The 14,767-nt window shown below is 43.8% G+C and overlaps 1 protein-coding gene across 1 annotated transcript; it reads right to left on the reverse strand.

The window, feature by feature from the left end:
• Window positions 1-2,725: 2,725 nt before the first annotated feature.
• Window positions 2,726-14,394, reverse strand: Mdh2 (malate dehydrogenase 2). Its single transcript, XM_065452611.2, has 7 exons — window positions 14,174-14,394; window positions 13,045-13,239; window positions 8,903-9,196; window positions 5,580-5,756; window positions 4,825-4,875; window positions 4,541-4,642; window positions 2,726-2,950 (listed from the first exon to the last, which is right to left on the reverse strand). The coding sequence occupies exons 1-7, from the start codon at window positions 14,249-14,251 to the stop codon at window positions 2,825-2,827; spliced, it is 1,023 nt and encodes a 340-aa protein (XP_065308683.1). The 5' UTR covers window positions 14,252-14,394; the 3' UTR covers window positions 2,726-2,824.
• Window positions 14,395-14,767: the final 373 nt, after the last annotated feature.

Genomic DNA, 14,767 nt, shown 5'->3' on the forward strand with positions numbered 1-14,767 from the left:
CTAATCTAGTATAAAAATACCCTCATTATATTCTATTTCTTTAAACACGCATTCCTTACTCGCCTACATCGGTGAGAAACATTTTAGATTTATTTTTGTATATCCATTGCTATGTGAAGGTTTGACTAGTAAACCTATACTCGATGACAATCTTAAGCTTATGAACCTGCATTGCATATGCACTCTTACCTCCTTGTTCCATAGCACAGTTCCCAGGACACTGATACTGAAAGCATGCTTCTGAAATGTGGAATATCGCTTGGCTATCACGTGCATTGATTATCCGATAACTCTTGGATAAATAAGTGTATGTACTTCCAATATAATGGAAGTTATAAAAGGATGTCGAAGTTGAAGGGTTATCGGCTTTTAAGCATGAAATTTTGGCAAAGAACAAAGGCAAACAAAACATAGTTGCACCTAAATAATGTGGAATTATTCATGTACGACTACCTATACAGTCAACTTCCCTTAATTCGACCCTGCCGGGACCGACGAAATTGGACGAAATATCTGACGGGTCTAATTAAATGATTAAAAAAAAAACTTATTTGCCCAATTCCATCACGTCCTCGAATTGAACGCGCGCCTGCTTTCTGCATGTTCAAAGTAGGCAACTAACAACATTAAAGCTGCTAAACAAATGGGAAATCGCACCCTAGGTAATGGTCTCGTGTTGCACAGTGGCTGCCAGTTTCCTAAGTCAGCTTCGCCGCAATATAGATATGTTATGCGTAAAAGCGCACAAACGCAACGCGCGGTGTCTGGTCCAATTTAGGTGCCCGTTCCTGCGGCGGCGTTATTCCTCATAACAGCTCGGGATGAAAGCGAACGCGGAGCGCAGTGGCCGATATGAGACGGCGATAGCGAAGAGAGCGCGAGAAGGAAAGAGAAGGGTACGGCGAAGGCATGCGTAGAAGCGCGTGGTGCCGCGCAAGACTGGTTTGCGGTGACGGCTACGAGATTGCGCCAGAGTGGCGCGCGTCGTCTGGAAACAAAGCGCTGCATGAGCCGAGGTCTGTCTGCGGCGGCTACTGTGAATCGCACCCGCGCACCGCCTCGCGATCTCCCGATTAGCGAGACAGTCACGCCACACATCGCTCCGTTTGCAATGTGCCGCACGAGACAGGTTGCCCGCGCCAGTCAACATATCGTGAAATGAAAACGCGCATACAGCTGCGCTCAAATTTCACATCCGGGAGTGTCGTAACCGTCAGTGAATTTTTCTTGAAAAAAAAATGCAGAAACTCCACCAGTGTTGTGTAAGTATGCGTAAGCATACGCCCAAATTTCAGTTGGCGCACCTTGAAATTTCAGTTGGCGCACCCCGAACTTGATATTTGGCCCACGTCCAAATTTCAAGTTCGCGTACCCCCAAATTTAAGTTGGCACACCCCAAATTAAGGTTGGCCCACCCCCGAAATTCATTTGGCTCACGTTCAAACTTCAAGTTGGTCCACCCCCAAATTTAATTTGACCCATGTCTTAAATGCAAGTCGGCACAACGAAAATTTAAGTTCCCCACCCACAAATGTCAAGTTGGCCCATCCCTACTATATGCTTCCCCATGCATTTTTTAAGGAGCCCTGTGTATCCCTAGGGTACTCTTTTTTACTTATCTTTAATTGTTCCTTATCGCTACAAATCATTTATATTTACACTATTACAATGATTAAATGTCTGCAAATTACGCATATTTGTGCAGGTACAAGGCATCGCACTTTCCGCGTGACGGGGCTGGTGTACTCGCCAAAGAATGCTTATGCATTAAAAAAAGTCGCAGTTCTGACCGGAAGGCGAAGCACCGATTGTGATAGCACATCAGTAGATATATAAGTTGTACAAAATAAGGATAGCAGTTTTATCGGCCGTATAAACTTCTAAACATTCGCTTACTAACTAAATCAACAATGATAGAATGTGTAAGCGTGACTGAACGAGGACATAGAAAGAAGCAGACACAGAGTAAGTGACGTGCACGTCATCTCCCATTGAAAATGCCCAATTTCGGCCTGCCCTGGGAAGCTTTTTCGGGCAATAACTGTGGCTCGCAATGTCAGATTACGGCATTTACGCCATTGTAATGCACGCCTTTTCCAAGAAAATTGGGCTGAAAATTGTGTGCGCAGTGTAATCGGATACGAAACCAAAACCACATTCACGGCATGTGTAAGCTTTGTCGCATAACACGAATGTACAAAGCCGGCTTTAAAGACCGTTCGAAACCTATTAGGCATTTGCGCAACTTTCTTGCTAAAAAATAGGCTGCACGTTAGATTTCTACTTAAGTGCTTTAGTGTCCTTCATACCTCAGCTTTACTTTGGAAATGCAAAAAGTGGGCGCGGATTTGATTCAGAGCCATGTTACACTGCCAAGCAAATCTGGGCCGCAATCTTGCACACGTTCAAAAAGCCGACGTTCAATTTCGCCTCAGGCGATTGTCCAGGCTGCACCGATATTTCGGCCTAGGCCAGTCTAGTCGAATCGCGTGAGACGAAATCGAACGTCGGCTTTTCGAACGTGTACAAGATAGCGGCCCTGCTGTCTTTCGGAATTATCTCTGCATCTTGTTCAGTTCGACCCACGGGATAATTAGATCATTTCGCCGTTCCCGTAACATTCAGATTAACGAAAGTCGACTGTACTAGGTCAAATTTTTTTTTTTTTCATGCTGGTAATAAAAGAAAATTTCCTTAGTTGCTAATGAAGGTGATGGAAACACTCTTGCACATCCAATGGATCTTTTATTTAGTTGCAATGTCTTGGCTGATGAACACTTAACACACGTCGAATGATAGTTAATTCAATTCCAAGGTCTGCATTTTACTTCTTGGCAAAGTCCTCTCCCTTCTTGATGTTGGCCTTCAGCTCTGGTAGTGCCGTCTTCACAAGCTCAGATTCGTACTGGGAGAGCTTGCCGAGGCCAAGGTTCTTCGCTACGCCATTTTTCTGCAATGAATAATGCAAACCAAGTGGCGCTTTACTGACATACGTATCTTGAAGAGGCGCACCGAGAGATGCTTAAAACTTCACTAACCACAGTTTCTCTTTTAAAGCATGGACACTAGCTCAAAATGGTGATCACAAAAACTAATTTGTACTTGCTAGGTTATTCAGCATTCTGCCATTCCAAATGCTTTAGTATACATCTGTAGACTGCTGCAGCTAGATCCTGCTTTCTTCCTGGTTATCACTAGAGACAGACATGCTTGACAGGAGCACAGACCAGCTTGGGTACTACTTGTAAGAACTTGTGCAGATGGGATCAAACAGTGGGAGCACACAATTGCATGGCTTGAAGTTCATGCCAGACTCTTACTTCAACCGACGCGCTGAGAGCACACGTTAAAAGGGGCAAATTCTATGAAAGCTCACTTGACGAAACTTATAAGTAGCATATACTATTGAAGCAAACCTGACGAAACTGCAGGGCTGGTTATTACTAATTTTCTTAACAGCTTTTAAACAGCATCTAAACACACAACACATGCACTCACTGGTTAGTGGCTACGACTTAAGTGCGAGATCAGTGCCTCAGATTTTTAGCGTGCCTTGGGCACTGCCTAATCTCTGAAGTCATACTGGTTTTTAATGGTCCTGGTTTACAGGTAAACAGTAATGCTGGCAATTTTTTCAGTTCTGGTGTAAAACAAATATTTTGCTAGCTTTTCGCAAAGCATCCACTGGTATTTCGCATGTAAATTTTACACAGAGGCTGCCCTACACCTTCCCTATCTGAAACAGCTTTTCATGCGGTCTAAGATTTTGCTGCAGTTTCAGTGAGCACTGCCCCCATCACGTTATCTGCCATGGTTCTAGGTGTTAAATTTGAGCAAACTTTGCTCTTGCTACGATCTAAACATTCGGCCGCCAAAAAGAAAGTTTCACCAAATACGGCCAATTTTGTGCAATTGAAACTGTAAAATTGAGGTTCAGCAGATGTGCTTGTACCAAGAAAGCATATAGGTACATCCTTCACATTAAAACACACGATTAAATCAATCCATGTTAAAAAAACATTACCAATTATTTTTGGTAGCTCTAGTGTGGTTGATGTCCCAAATAAATTAAAATGTAAACTTATCTGCGTCACTAAAAAAAGCAAATTTTCAGAAAGCCTATAAAGGTGTGTGTGTGGGTTCATGACAGGTTTGGTATGTAGTACTGGCAAAGTTTAAGGAAACTGTCTTAGCCTATTGGACGTTCATATGTGAAGCCCAAGTGTCACAGTTGAATGGGAAAACCAAGCAGGTATTAGCCCAAACAAGTGAACTGCTTTTCACAGTGAGAGAGGTGGCTCTTGGGAGCTGTGGCAAGACAGCGCTACAAAGGCAGTGCTTGCCGTGCTCTGCAAGCTTATACAACGTGCCTCAGTGATTCCACCACTGCCTACATCTGCAGTAACTTGGAGTGCACACTATGCAGTTGTTTCAAGCACGTGGGAATCAGTTCCCTTCTGGGAAACAGGTACTGGTATTTTTCTGCATTCTTTTGTGCGGTGTTCATAAATTACACACAAAGTAGACAAAAAGCTCTTACGCCAAGAAGAAGAGGGGTTGAGAAATATGTGGCTTCGGTCTCGGAAGACTTGATGAATGCGCATTCCACTACTCCTTCCTTCCCTTGAATAGCAGAGATGAGCTGTAAGAAATGGTGGAAAGTTATTCACCGACACTGCTGGCACTACATTTCTGTGTCTAGCATGCGCTTGCCAAGTTGAAACTCGTGCATGCATTTTAAACATATGGCATGCATGACTGTCATGCTGCCTTGTTGGTGGAGAGCACCGTGACAATGTGAACACGGCACAACAGTGCACTTACCGAGAATACAAATCTGGCACCAGCAAATGCCATGGACAGGGTTGCAGAGCCCTAGAGAAATGATTGAATTCGTATATTAATGTGCAATTACTATCATCACACAATATCCACATTGCTTTTGTAACATAAAAAATACTATATTTCTAGTCTTACAATGCCTTCCATGTTAGGACGATGAATAAACTCTGCAGTTCAAGTTCATTGGTAAACTAAAGCTGTTGGTTATACATGTGACAAACATAAATGCAGCTCTGTAAAATGTACAATACAGTCCACTGTAATGAGGGCACCAAATTAGTACAGTTGAACCTTGTTATAGCGAAGCGGCAAATTGCAGCTGGCACAAGAGTAGCGCCTTCATGGCATCTGATATTTGTGACAAACATATCCGCCACAGGCAGATATCAGCAATAAAAGTGTGATTTACTTCATCACATACAATAATTTGTTATATTGTAGTTGGACTATTTTGGGAGTGATCACTGCTGTTCTGACACAAAGGCCCCAGCAATAGTTTTCTGACATCAGACATCTAGCTAACGCATCACGTCACACTTTCTTCCTGTGAAGTTCACATGTTCCACGTTGTTTCTTTGAACACCAATTAAGTGCTCCCTTTAACAGTAGACCATACTGCACACAATTAGTATGTATTTCAAGGGTCAGTGCTGTTTTATTTGCCCAAAAGAACCAAGATTGCGCTGCTAGAAAACCTAGACACAGTTTCATGGAAAAAAAAAGGGAAAGCCACTCACAGCGCCGGCCTTAGCTTGGACCACTTCGGTGCCAGCCTCCTGAATACGCTTGGTGAGTGCCTCCAACTCGGGCTGTGGAAAGCTGACGGAGGGCGTTGCTTGTGACAGTAGCGGCACGATTGTGACACCAGAGTGTCCACCCACTACTGGGACAGTGACGCTGGCTGGGTCAAGACCCTGGCACGCAGAAAAACAAGAGAAGGAAGCAATGGTGTGAATTAGTTATCCATCATGAGAGCATCGCACAGCAGTTTTTCTTAGTGCTGCTGTTTGTTTCTGTCAAGGCAGCTTCGAAGCAAAGAAAACATATTCCAGCTGCTCTTTGGCAGCTGTCGGCAAAACTGCCAGAGATGTCGAGAAAAACAATTTAGCCTGTGCAGCAATGCGAAAGGCCTACAAAACTTGATTTATGACACAGACAGAATCTATTGTTCAATATCCTCTTCTAAGACGAGCCTCTCCCTGGATTGACTCAGGACCTAAGTTTCCCTGGTTATGCTCGAAATCACCCACTTCGGTGAATACAGACAGCCAACTAATGTGCTTATTTTTAGATTCTTTGAAGTCTCCTTATAAATTTATATTATGTAGGTGGCCTCCAAGTCTAGTCCATTTGAAGTCATGAGGCATTACATATTGAGGGACACAAGAAAGCATAAGATTCGAGTAAGAGTCTACTAAGAATCTACTAAATAACACTGTCCATTCACATAGACCTCCAACTATCCCAGTCCATCAGCCAAACCTATCCTATGCCTGATTTTTTCCCAAACCTTGCCACTCCAGCTAAAGCTCTGCTGCTCTTGATTGCATTTTCCTGTCCCCTGCACTTATTGTGTTACTCTTAAAAGACCACTAACTACCATTATACATGATACAAAACCTGCCCAATTCTACTTCCTCTAATCTCAACTAGAATATCAACCATTTGCATTTGATCTGATCCATACCATTGTCCTTATATATATTAATGCTATGAGCATCATTTTCCACTTCATACTTTGCTGAACAGTTTTTAGATATCTATCAAGTTTCTTTGTTATCCGTATAATTCTTACCTCACAGATTAGCACTGGCAAAACACAGTGAAAATACACTTTTCAATGCTGTGAGTAAGTTGCCACTGATGACTTCGGAGTCTAAATTAAAGGATTAATTGATATTTTGGATGTCTTTCTAAGAGCCAGCCACAAACAGTTATGAGGAATTGGTGTAAAACACTACAAAAGCCAGCAGAGGCCAAAACGCCGCAATAACAGCATCCGTCTGTGGCCATACAGTAAAGCAGTATTACTTCTTGGTACACCACACAGTTACAACTGTAGATGTGGAGGAGTAATTATTCTCAGAACTCGACAGCCTTCTCAGCACAACCTTTGCACACACAATACTACCTGAAATAGCTACACATATGAGCAGTATGACCTATATAAGTAGTATAAACCCCTCTTGCAGAGTAGTTTGCTATAAGAAATGAGATGGCAGGTTCGGCAGCATGCTGCACATTGCCTCAGGCGAAAGTGCCCAAAGGCAAATCTACTGCTGCTTTAACACTGCTACTACTGTGCAATCAGCCATCGGAAACGCAACTGGGTGATTGCTCACACACTGTGCTTCAATCATGCTGCAAAATGTGGAATGGTAGATAAAAGACACGAGCATTAGTCAGCTGCAAAAATAGTGGCTGGCATATCAACGAACAGAATAAATTTGTGTGGCCAAGTTTACGGACCGCTGTTGCACAAGGACCGAGCGCGTTGCCGACCCTCTGGAATGCACGGCTTTCCTCGAGGATAAAAAAATTCACCGTTCCGCCATCACTAACATGCAAAGAAAGCAATTTAACCCTGAAACACTGGCAAGAGTGAGCAGTGCTTGTTACACGGTGACAAAAGGATTAGTGCTTCCTGGCATAGTAAGCTTCTAGTACGTTATCTGTACACATCCACCCCAACTCACAGTCAACCTTATGCCCACTCTATTGCCCTCGCATCAAGAAAAGTTGACAGTCAACTTAGCATAAGCTAAAGAGAATGAAGGCGAAAGCCTGCCCGCTCACAAGAGATTCATTGCATTACTTGGCATTTTCATTCTTACGTGTTATTTCCTATCGCTTGTTTTCTCCCAACAAAGGTCATGGGTTCGAGTACCTTAACTTTGCCTTAATTAACCGTGCCTTAATTAACACCAAAGGTAGTGGGTTCGACTCTCGGCCTTCACAGTGTCAAATGGAATCCAACTTGGAGATATGGCCGGTTCACCAAGTGAGTTCGATTCCCACCAAAGGTTTGTAGGTATTAGTGCCTTAATTATCTCTATCTTAATTAACTTTGCCTTAAAACCACAGGTTGTGCTGACGCTTTTTTGCCTCGGCTTCACACTTTCTTATAAAGAAATTGATGGCCTAATTCACCCCAACTGACACCAAAGGTCGCGGCTTCAACTCTCACCAAAGGCTGAGGGTTCGACTCCCTGTGAATTTTGGTGCAATGAATCTTGGTGCCATAATGCCGGACATCGGATTTTTAGTGCTGTGAGCCATCTAAGGTATTTGCCTAAATAAGTGAATGGGCAGACTCTTGAATCAATGTGCAAAAACGTGTGATGGATTGCAGTGACAGCACACGAATGTTCAAAGCTGAACAGTCTACTCAGCAAGTGAGTAACTAGCAATAATATGTCTTCACCACAAACTATTACAAAGCACAGAACATCTATGTTCCAAGCCTGGTGCTCAGCAAGAACAAACCTACCACGATCGAGCACACTCCAGAGTGCTTAATCAGAAAAACAATCATATGGTGACTGCACCGAGGAACGTACTAATTCATAAACATGACAAGTCGCTGCTTCAAAGTGAATGGCAAATAAAGAACAAAGAGCAAACGACTGATCGTAATTTAATTCAGAAGCAGAAAGTTTGGACAGCTTGGAATAAATTTCCAGCCCTGCTCCTAGTACAAGCACTGTATACGCTGTTCGCACTGTTCGGACAAGGTGTAATGAGCTCCAAAAGCCCTTAGATGTCCTCTGAAGCTATGGCAAAAGCTTTGTGCCATCCATTCAGTCACTGTCTACGATATCTGCCGAAACAGAGGTTTGTTGAGCTGCACCGGCATTATGCACGTCCACTGTAAACACAGAGGAAATGGAGGCAGCTGAGGCAAGCAATGGATGCGTCACCACGTGATTATGTATGGCGGCGCCCATTGGATCGCCATGAAAATGGTCTATAAAACAGAGACTTTATACAAAAATAAGCTTTCCATCCACATAACTGCACTGCATAGCAAGAAAGAACATTTGTTAGAACAGTTTGTTACCTTTGCCTGTGCCACGAAAGCATTGGCACGAACTATGTCCAGGGTCGTGACACCAAAGATGCGGTTGGGGTCATAGACTCCACGCTTCTTGAACACTTCAGATGCAATGGGCACGGTGGAGTTGACAGGGTTCGAGATGATGCAGAGCATGGCTTTTGGGCACTGCTGGGTGCAGGCTTCGGCCAGGTCCCGCACAATGGACGCATTGGTGTTGAACAGGTCATCCCGTGTCATGCCGGGCTTGCGAGGCACACCAGCCGGGATCACCACAATCTCCATGCCCTTCAGTGACTCCTGAAAGCACAAAGAAACAACCACGAAACATCGTCTGCATCCCCGAAGGGTTCCCACAGTTATTCACAAAGCTGTGTGCCTCAAAGAACATGAAATCAATTAAGTTTATTAGGTTAGTATACTTAAAGGCGACCTCTGAGAGGAGAGAAAAAGAGCTAGCTGGTAATTGCCACCAGAAGAGGCACTGTTGGCTCTTGAAGGAAGAAGGTAGATAGAAAAAGGATAGCAACATAAAAATAGAAAAGAGAAGGGGGAGGGTTTAATGCCCCAGAGCATCACTCAGGTTATCAGAGACACCGCCATTGGTAGCTCCAGATTAATTTCAATAATCTGGGAATATTTCATGTGCACCTTAATCAACGTACACAAGTGCTTTAGCATTCTCGAAAATTAGACAAAGAAGACACAAAATTTTTATTCAATTTTGCAGAAAAGTCATTAAAATTGTCACCAGAACTGTCCAAGTGAATTTTGATCAATGTAGCTTTTTTGTAAAACTGTATATAGATAGAAGGTAAGAGAGCATAAAGCATCTTAATGTCCTTCCAGACATGCCTAGTGTCCGGAATGGACAATGAACTGGATTTATTACTAGCAAGGTGTAGAGGGTACTTAATTTAATGGGTCCAAATATTCTGTTTATCATCACAAATGAGAGTAGGGGGTTCAATGTCGTTATGCACACAAAAAAATTACCGACGATTACGTTACTTCCTAATGCGAAATTTGAGCGCAGCAAATAAGCTGTTTCACCTTTTCGATAGATTGAGGCAAAGAAATCGAGCAACACATGTATGCGCTATCACAGAATTTTTTTTTTATTTTTCACACGTATTCCTTTAACAAAGACTCCACTAACAGTTCTTGACAGTCATGAAGGAAGCTTTGTGGTCGGAGAAATAGACTGATATATGTTCGACTTGGTACGAGTCTTACACTCACCGCATTAAGTTGTGGAAGGTGCGCTGGCCTCGAGGGATATTTATAACCGTTTGTTGTCGAAATAACAACCAAAACAAGCGCGAACGAGACCGACCCAACAGAACCAAACAGGCGCGGGCGAGAGCTTTGGCGCGAGCAGACGATAGTACGAAACGAGCGGATCGGCTGAGACCAGACACGAGTGCGCATCGAGCCGTAAGGAGGGTCCGCATGACACCAGCATCGCGCGCGCATGTCACTGAAGGGGCCGCTCTCATTGGTCTCCGCCATTCGCGGCTCGCGTCCTTCGTCTCCCACTCCAGCGAAGGGGGGCGGAGCTGGTTACGAGGCCGACAACGCCGACGACGACGCGAAACCCAGGAACGGACGCCAAAGAGCTGCGCTCTAAAAACTGGGCTTTCGGTGCACACTGTAACTCAGTATCTCAATCTGAAATCGCCGGCTCTAAGCCCTTCCCGCCTACAGCGACTGCCATTATGACATGGACTGTGTGATGTCCGGAAATGAGGGGCCACTGCTGTGTCATCTGCTCCGAAACACTTAGAGACAACATTGGATGTTTTGCTTTACATGCTCTGGAACCCAACGGCACAGCAAGGGTATTGCCGTTGAATTGAGCTCTCAATTATTTCACTCACTAAAAAGTAGCAGCAGACTGCACATGCAAAAGCAAAACAACTCATGGCGGCCTCCGGCAATTGCTTCTGGTGCATGCAGAACACAGAGGCACGGCAACATTGGCTTTCACTACTCCAAGGGAGTCATTTCCAGGGACGAGATTTCATTACATAACCACTCAGTGTTGCCGGATTGCATTACAGCTCAACTGTGGTATAAAAAAAATCAAGTACAACTTTTCTACTGCACCAAATGCACTCAAAGCCTGCCAGCTTGCTGTGAAACCTGGGCAGTTTAACATTAAATGCGTATTTCAAGCTAGAAAATTTGGTGTTAGGGCCTGTTTAACATATCCACAAAACAAAACATTGTGCCAGCAAAAATTGATTTATCTTCAGATTGTAAGGTGGCAAACCTAGCATGGAGCAAGAGAACTGCGGTGCATTCTCTCCTTAAGTGAAGATTGCCACTGCTCTATCATGGTCACTGAGCCCATGCAAGCCAATTCTGGCTGCCTACTTGCAGCTGTTGAACAATAAGTGCATTACAGAAACTGAAGAAACTTTCTTAAATAAAAACCTGGCTAAAATTTCACCAAATTGTTCTGTCATGTCCTTAAATAACGTTGCTGGTCACTAAATAGATATTTTGGTTATTAATAAACAAATCAAAGTCACTAAATCTAGTAACAAAACTGCTAAAATAACAACCCTGATTACTGCAAGAAAACGAAGGCATTTTGTTTGGCTTCTCTATTTCAAGGCGAAACCTCAGCATACCAGAGCAGTATCATGGATTCCGACACACCTGTAGAGTTGTTTTGGTCCATGAAAACTACTAAAAGCTTGATTGGGTTTTGGTTTATTTCTTTAATTTTCCTTTCTTAAAAGCAACGTAGTTCTTTACTAATGAGCACTTATGCTGACACAAGCAGATTCTGGTAAACTGACAAGAGAACGTGGAGTGCTGTCAACACCAGTCTTGTTTTTGCTTCTTTTCTGGCTCACAGTAAGAGTGGTTGTTCTGCTATTGCAGAGGCACAATTTACTAATAAGGCTCAGTTATATATCCCTCTTTATATCTCCCTTTAGTGTGCCGACTGCTCCTTGCACTCATTATAGAGCTGCCACAGGCTTGGCATTATCAGGCATGGCCATCAAGGCTCTCAACTTGGCACGAGACAATTTTAGTTTCACTCAAGTGGTGCTACATATAAACATTGGACTCCTTTCAACATTTGCTCAATGGTGAAGGTCACAGCACTTGTGCAGTGTGGTGATAGACATTACTAAAAAAAATTATTTACATTTGTTTAACAATACATGAGCGCACATGATTGTTATGATGTTGAGGCAGAAAGTCACCTTAAAAATTAAATTCTGGGGTTCTATGTGAAAAAAACCACAATATCATTATAAGGCGCATCGCAGTGGGGAACTCCAGACTAATTTTTACCACTTGGGGTTTTTTAATGTGCATTTACACAAGAATTCTTGCATTTCGCCCCCATCGAAGTGCGGCAATCCCGCAGCCTCAGGCTTAGCAGCACTACACCAAAGCCACTACGCCACCACGGCAGGTAGAGAAGGTCACCTGACTAGGCATCTAGCACCAAGTGCCACCTGAACACAGGCACAGGAAAACTTGCAGGATGTTGACAAGCAAATGAGAAACATTTTACAGCACAGATTTCAATCTACAAACCAGATAATATAAATGCCTTCACGGGATGTATACTGGCACACGACCATGCACTAAATGCGTTTGAAGTACTTCATAGTGCAATGGAAAATGAAGTTTCTGTTACTGATGAAGGAAGCGGTGTCACATGGTCACTTCTGAACACAATCAGGCCCAATCCGGATTGAATTTCTTGATCACAATTAACAATAATCGCTGCTACACGGTTCAACAATGATCCAGACCTAGTATGGGCAACTATAGTTCGAGTAAGCGCCAGTGCACTAGAGTGGGTGCAAAGTGCTAATTACATATGCTGTAAAAATCTCACATACATGCACACACACACACACACTTTTTCCAATAAAATATTTCGTTTGTCATTGTGAGGCTATCATCCTCTGAGGACTACATGGTCATTAGCCTAGATCGCGATGCACGGATCACGATCTTCCGGATCCAGGTCAAGCAAGATCGCCACTGAAAGTGACCGTGTGACACCGGTATTAGACATGCATGAACAATATTCTCAATTGCAGACTACTGGGCTTGGAAGCCAGAAAACTAGCACATCAACATGTACAAGAAAGGCTTACGCAGGTACTCACATTGAGCTGATCGTTTCCCATGAAGCCTTTGACCTGGGCCCGTGTGTTGATGTGGCTCAAATCGGCTGCAACACCAGGTGTGTGTGCAATGTCGTACAGGGAGAGGTATGTGATGCCGGGGTGCTGCTTGAGCAACAGTGACAGCGGCTGCCCGATGCCACCGCTGGCACCCAGAACTGCCACCTTGACATTGTTCTGCAAGAAAGGTGCGAAATATGACAGTTTGACAGTTTGTTCATTCATTCATTCACTGTATATATAGCAAACAATACTTGGCCAGCTGTGACAGAAAACTGGCTCTACATAACACAAACATACATCACAGATACGGAAAGGAAGAAAAAAAAGAAACAGTTTGAAACAATGGAGACCTAACAAAAAACATTTTTGCTAGAGGGCAGAGGGAATAAGGATTCGGTTCTCTAAATAAAATGGAACAAACCTAAGCATACAAGCATACATGTTCTCCCTACCTCACGAGTACGTCACAAGTAAGAAGTTATTAACAACTTGAGGCACCAGTATCAGTTCGCAGCACTACATGGGATTTGCTAGTCAGCGAAGTCCTTCAGTAGGACACATTCTCAGCGGACCCCCCCCCCCACCCCCAAAAAAAAAAGCATTTGCTTTTCGATTGTTGCTCCCAGCAAATGAAAAGATTGAAAGCCGCGTTAAGACTTTCAGTTTGTTGCTTACACGTACAGATTGTAAGCAGCAGGTATACCTAAATTTGAGACGACACTACCGGCCAATAACTGCCATACAAAGCGTTTTTTTTGCCACTGTAGTTTCAGGTGGGCGTGGCTTGTAACAATTTTTACACCTTAACGATATCGCACGAAATCGGAACAGTGACACTGAAGCGGGCAGTTTGACTTTAGCCTTCCAAATGTGCGTGACCTTTCAGGTCGATGGCACCAGCCGGCACCTTCGGTGCCTCATGGTCACGGGTAGCTGCACGGGAAGTATCAACACAGCTTGCATAACATGCATTAGTTCTTTTCACGGCGTTGGAGATTAATTCAGCAGCTACGTGACGGCGGCATGAAAAGAATAAAACGTATCGGAAGCGCTTGCTAAGTCTCCATCAAGGTCACTTGGTGAATGTCCGTTCGCAGTGTCGGTATACCTTTGAGGTGACGGAGAAGTTCCTCTGCGCCGAGACGCAAACGGAGTTGAGAAGATTTCTGGGCACCCGGGAGAACATCGCGATGTTTCGGGGGACTAAAAGAGTCACAATTGGCGTAGCTCGCAGACCGTGCTCCGCAGCTACCCACCGGCGACACAACCTGGAGAGAGACGACGGGACCGAAAGGGAAGGACCGAACGATCTAGCGCGAGCACCCCGAGACAGGAAGTCGGCGCGTCGAGGTTTCTTACGTGGATATCTCGCAGTTTCGTAAAAAGCGGTGCTGAATGACATGGCATTGAAAGGCACAAAAAATAAAATACTTCATAAGATTGCAAATGCACTACCATATTTATTCGAATAGTGCTAGTAAGTTCGACATAACGTTCCTATGATAGTGTTTTGTCTTCGTCGTCTGCTGTCACGAACTATGGCTGTCTCATTGGTACCTTCCACCATCAAGCAGTCAGACGCTTCATTTTTCTGTTGTTGTGAAAGTTTAACTCTTCGCTTTTCCAAAGAAATGATTTGTTACGAGCAGGTTTTATGAACAGAATTGTTACTACACTTTACTTCCAAACCACTGCCTTTTTC

This window comes from Dermacentor albipictus, chromosome 2 (assembly GCF_038994185.2).
Source record: "Dermacentor albipictus isolate Rhodes 1998 colony chromosome 2, USDA_Dalb.pri_finalv2, whole genome shotgun sequence".
In the NCBI taxonomy this organism is placed as follows: Eukaryota; Metazoa; Arthropoda; class Arachnida; order Ixodida; family Ixodidae; genus Dermacentor; species Dermacentor albipictus.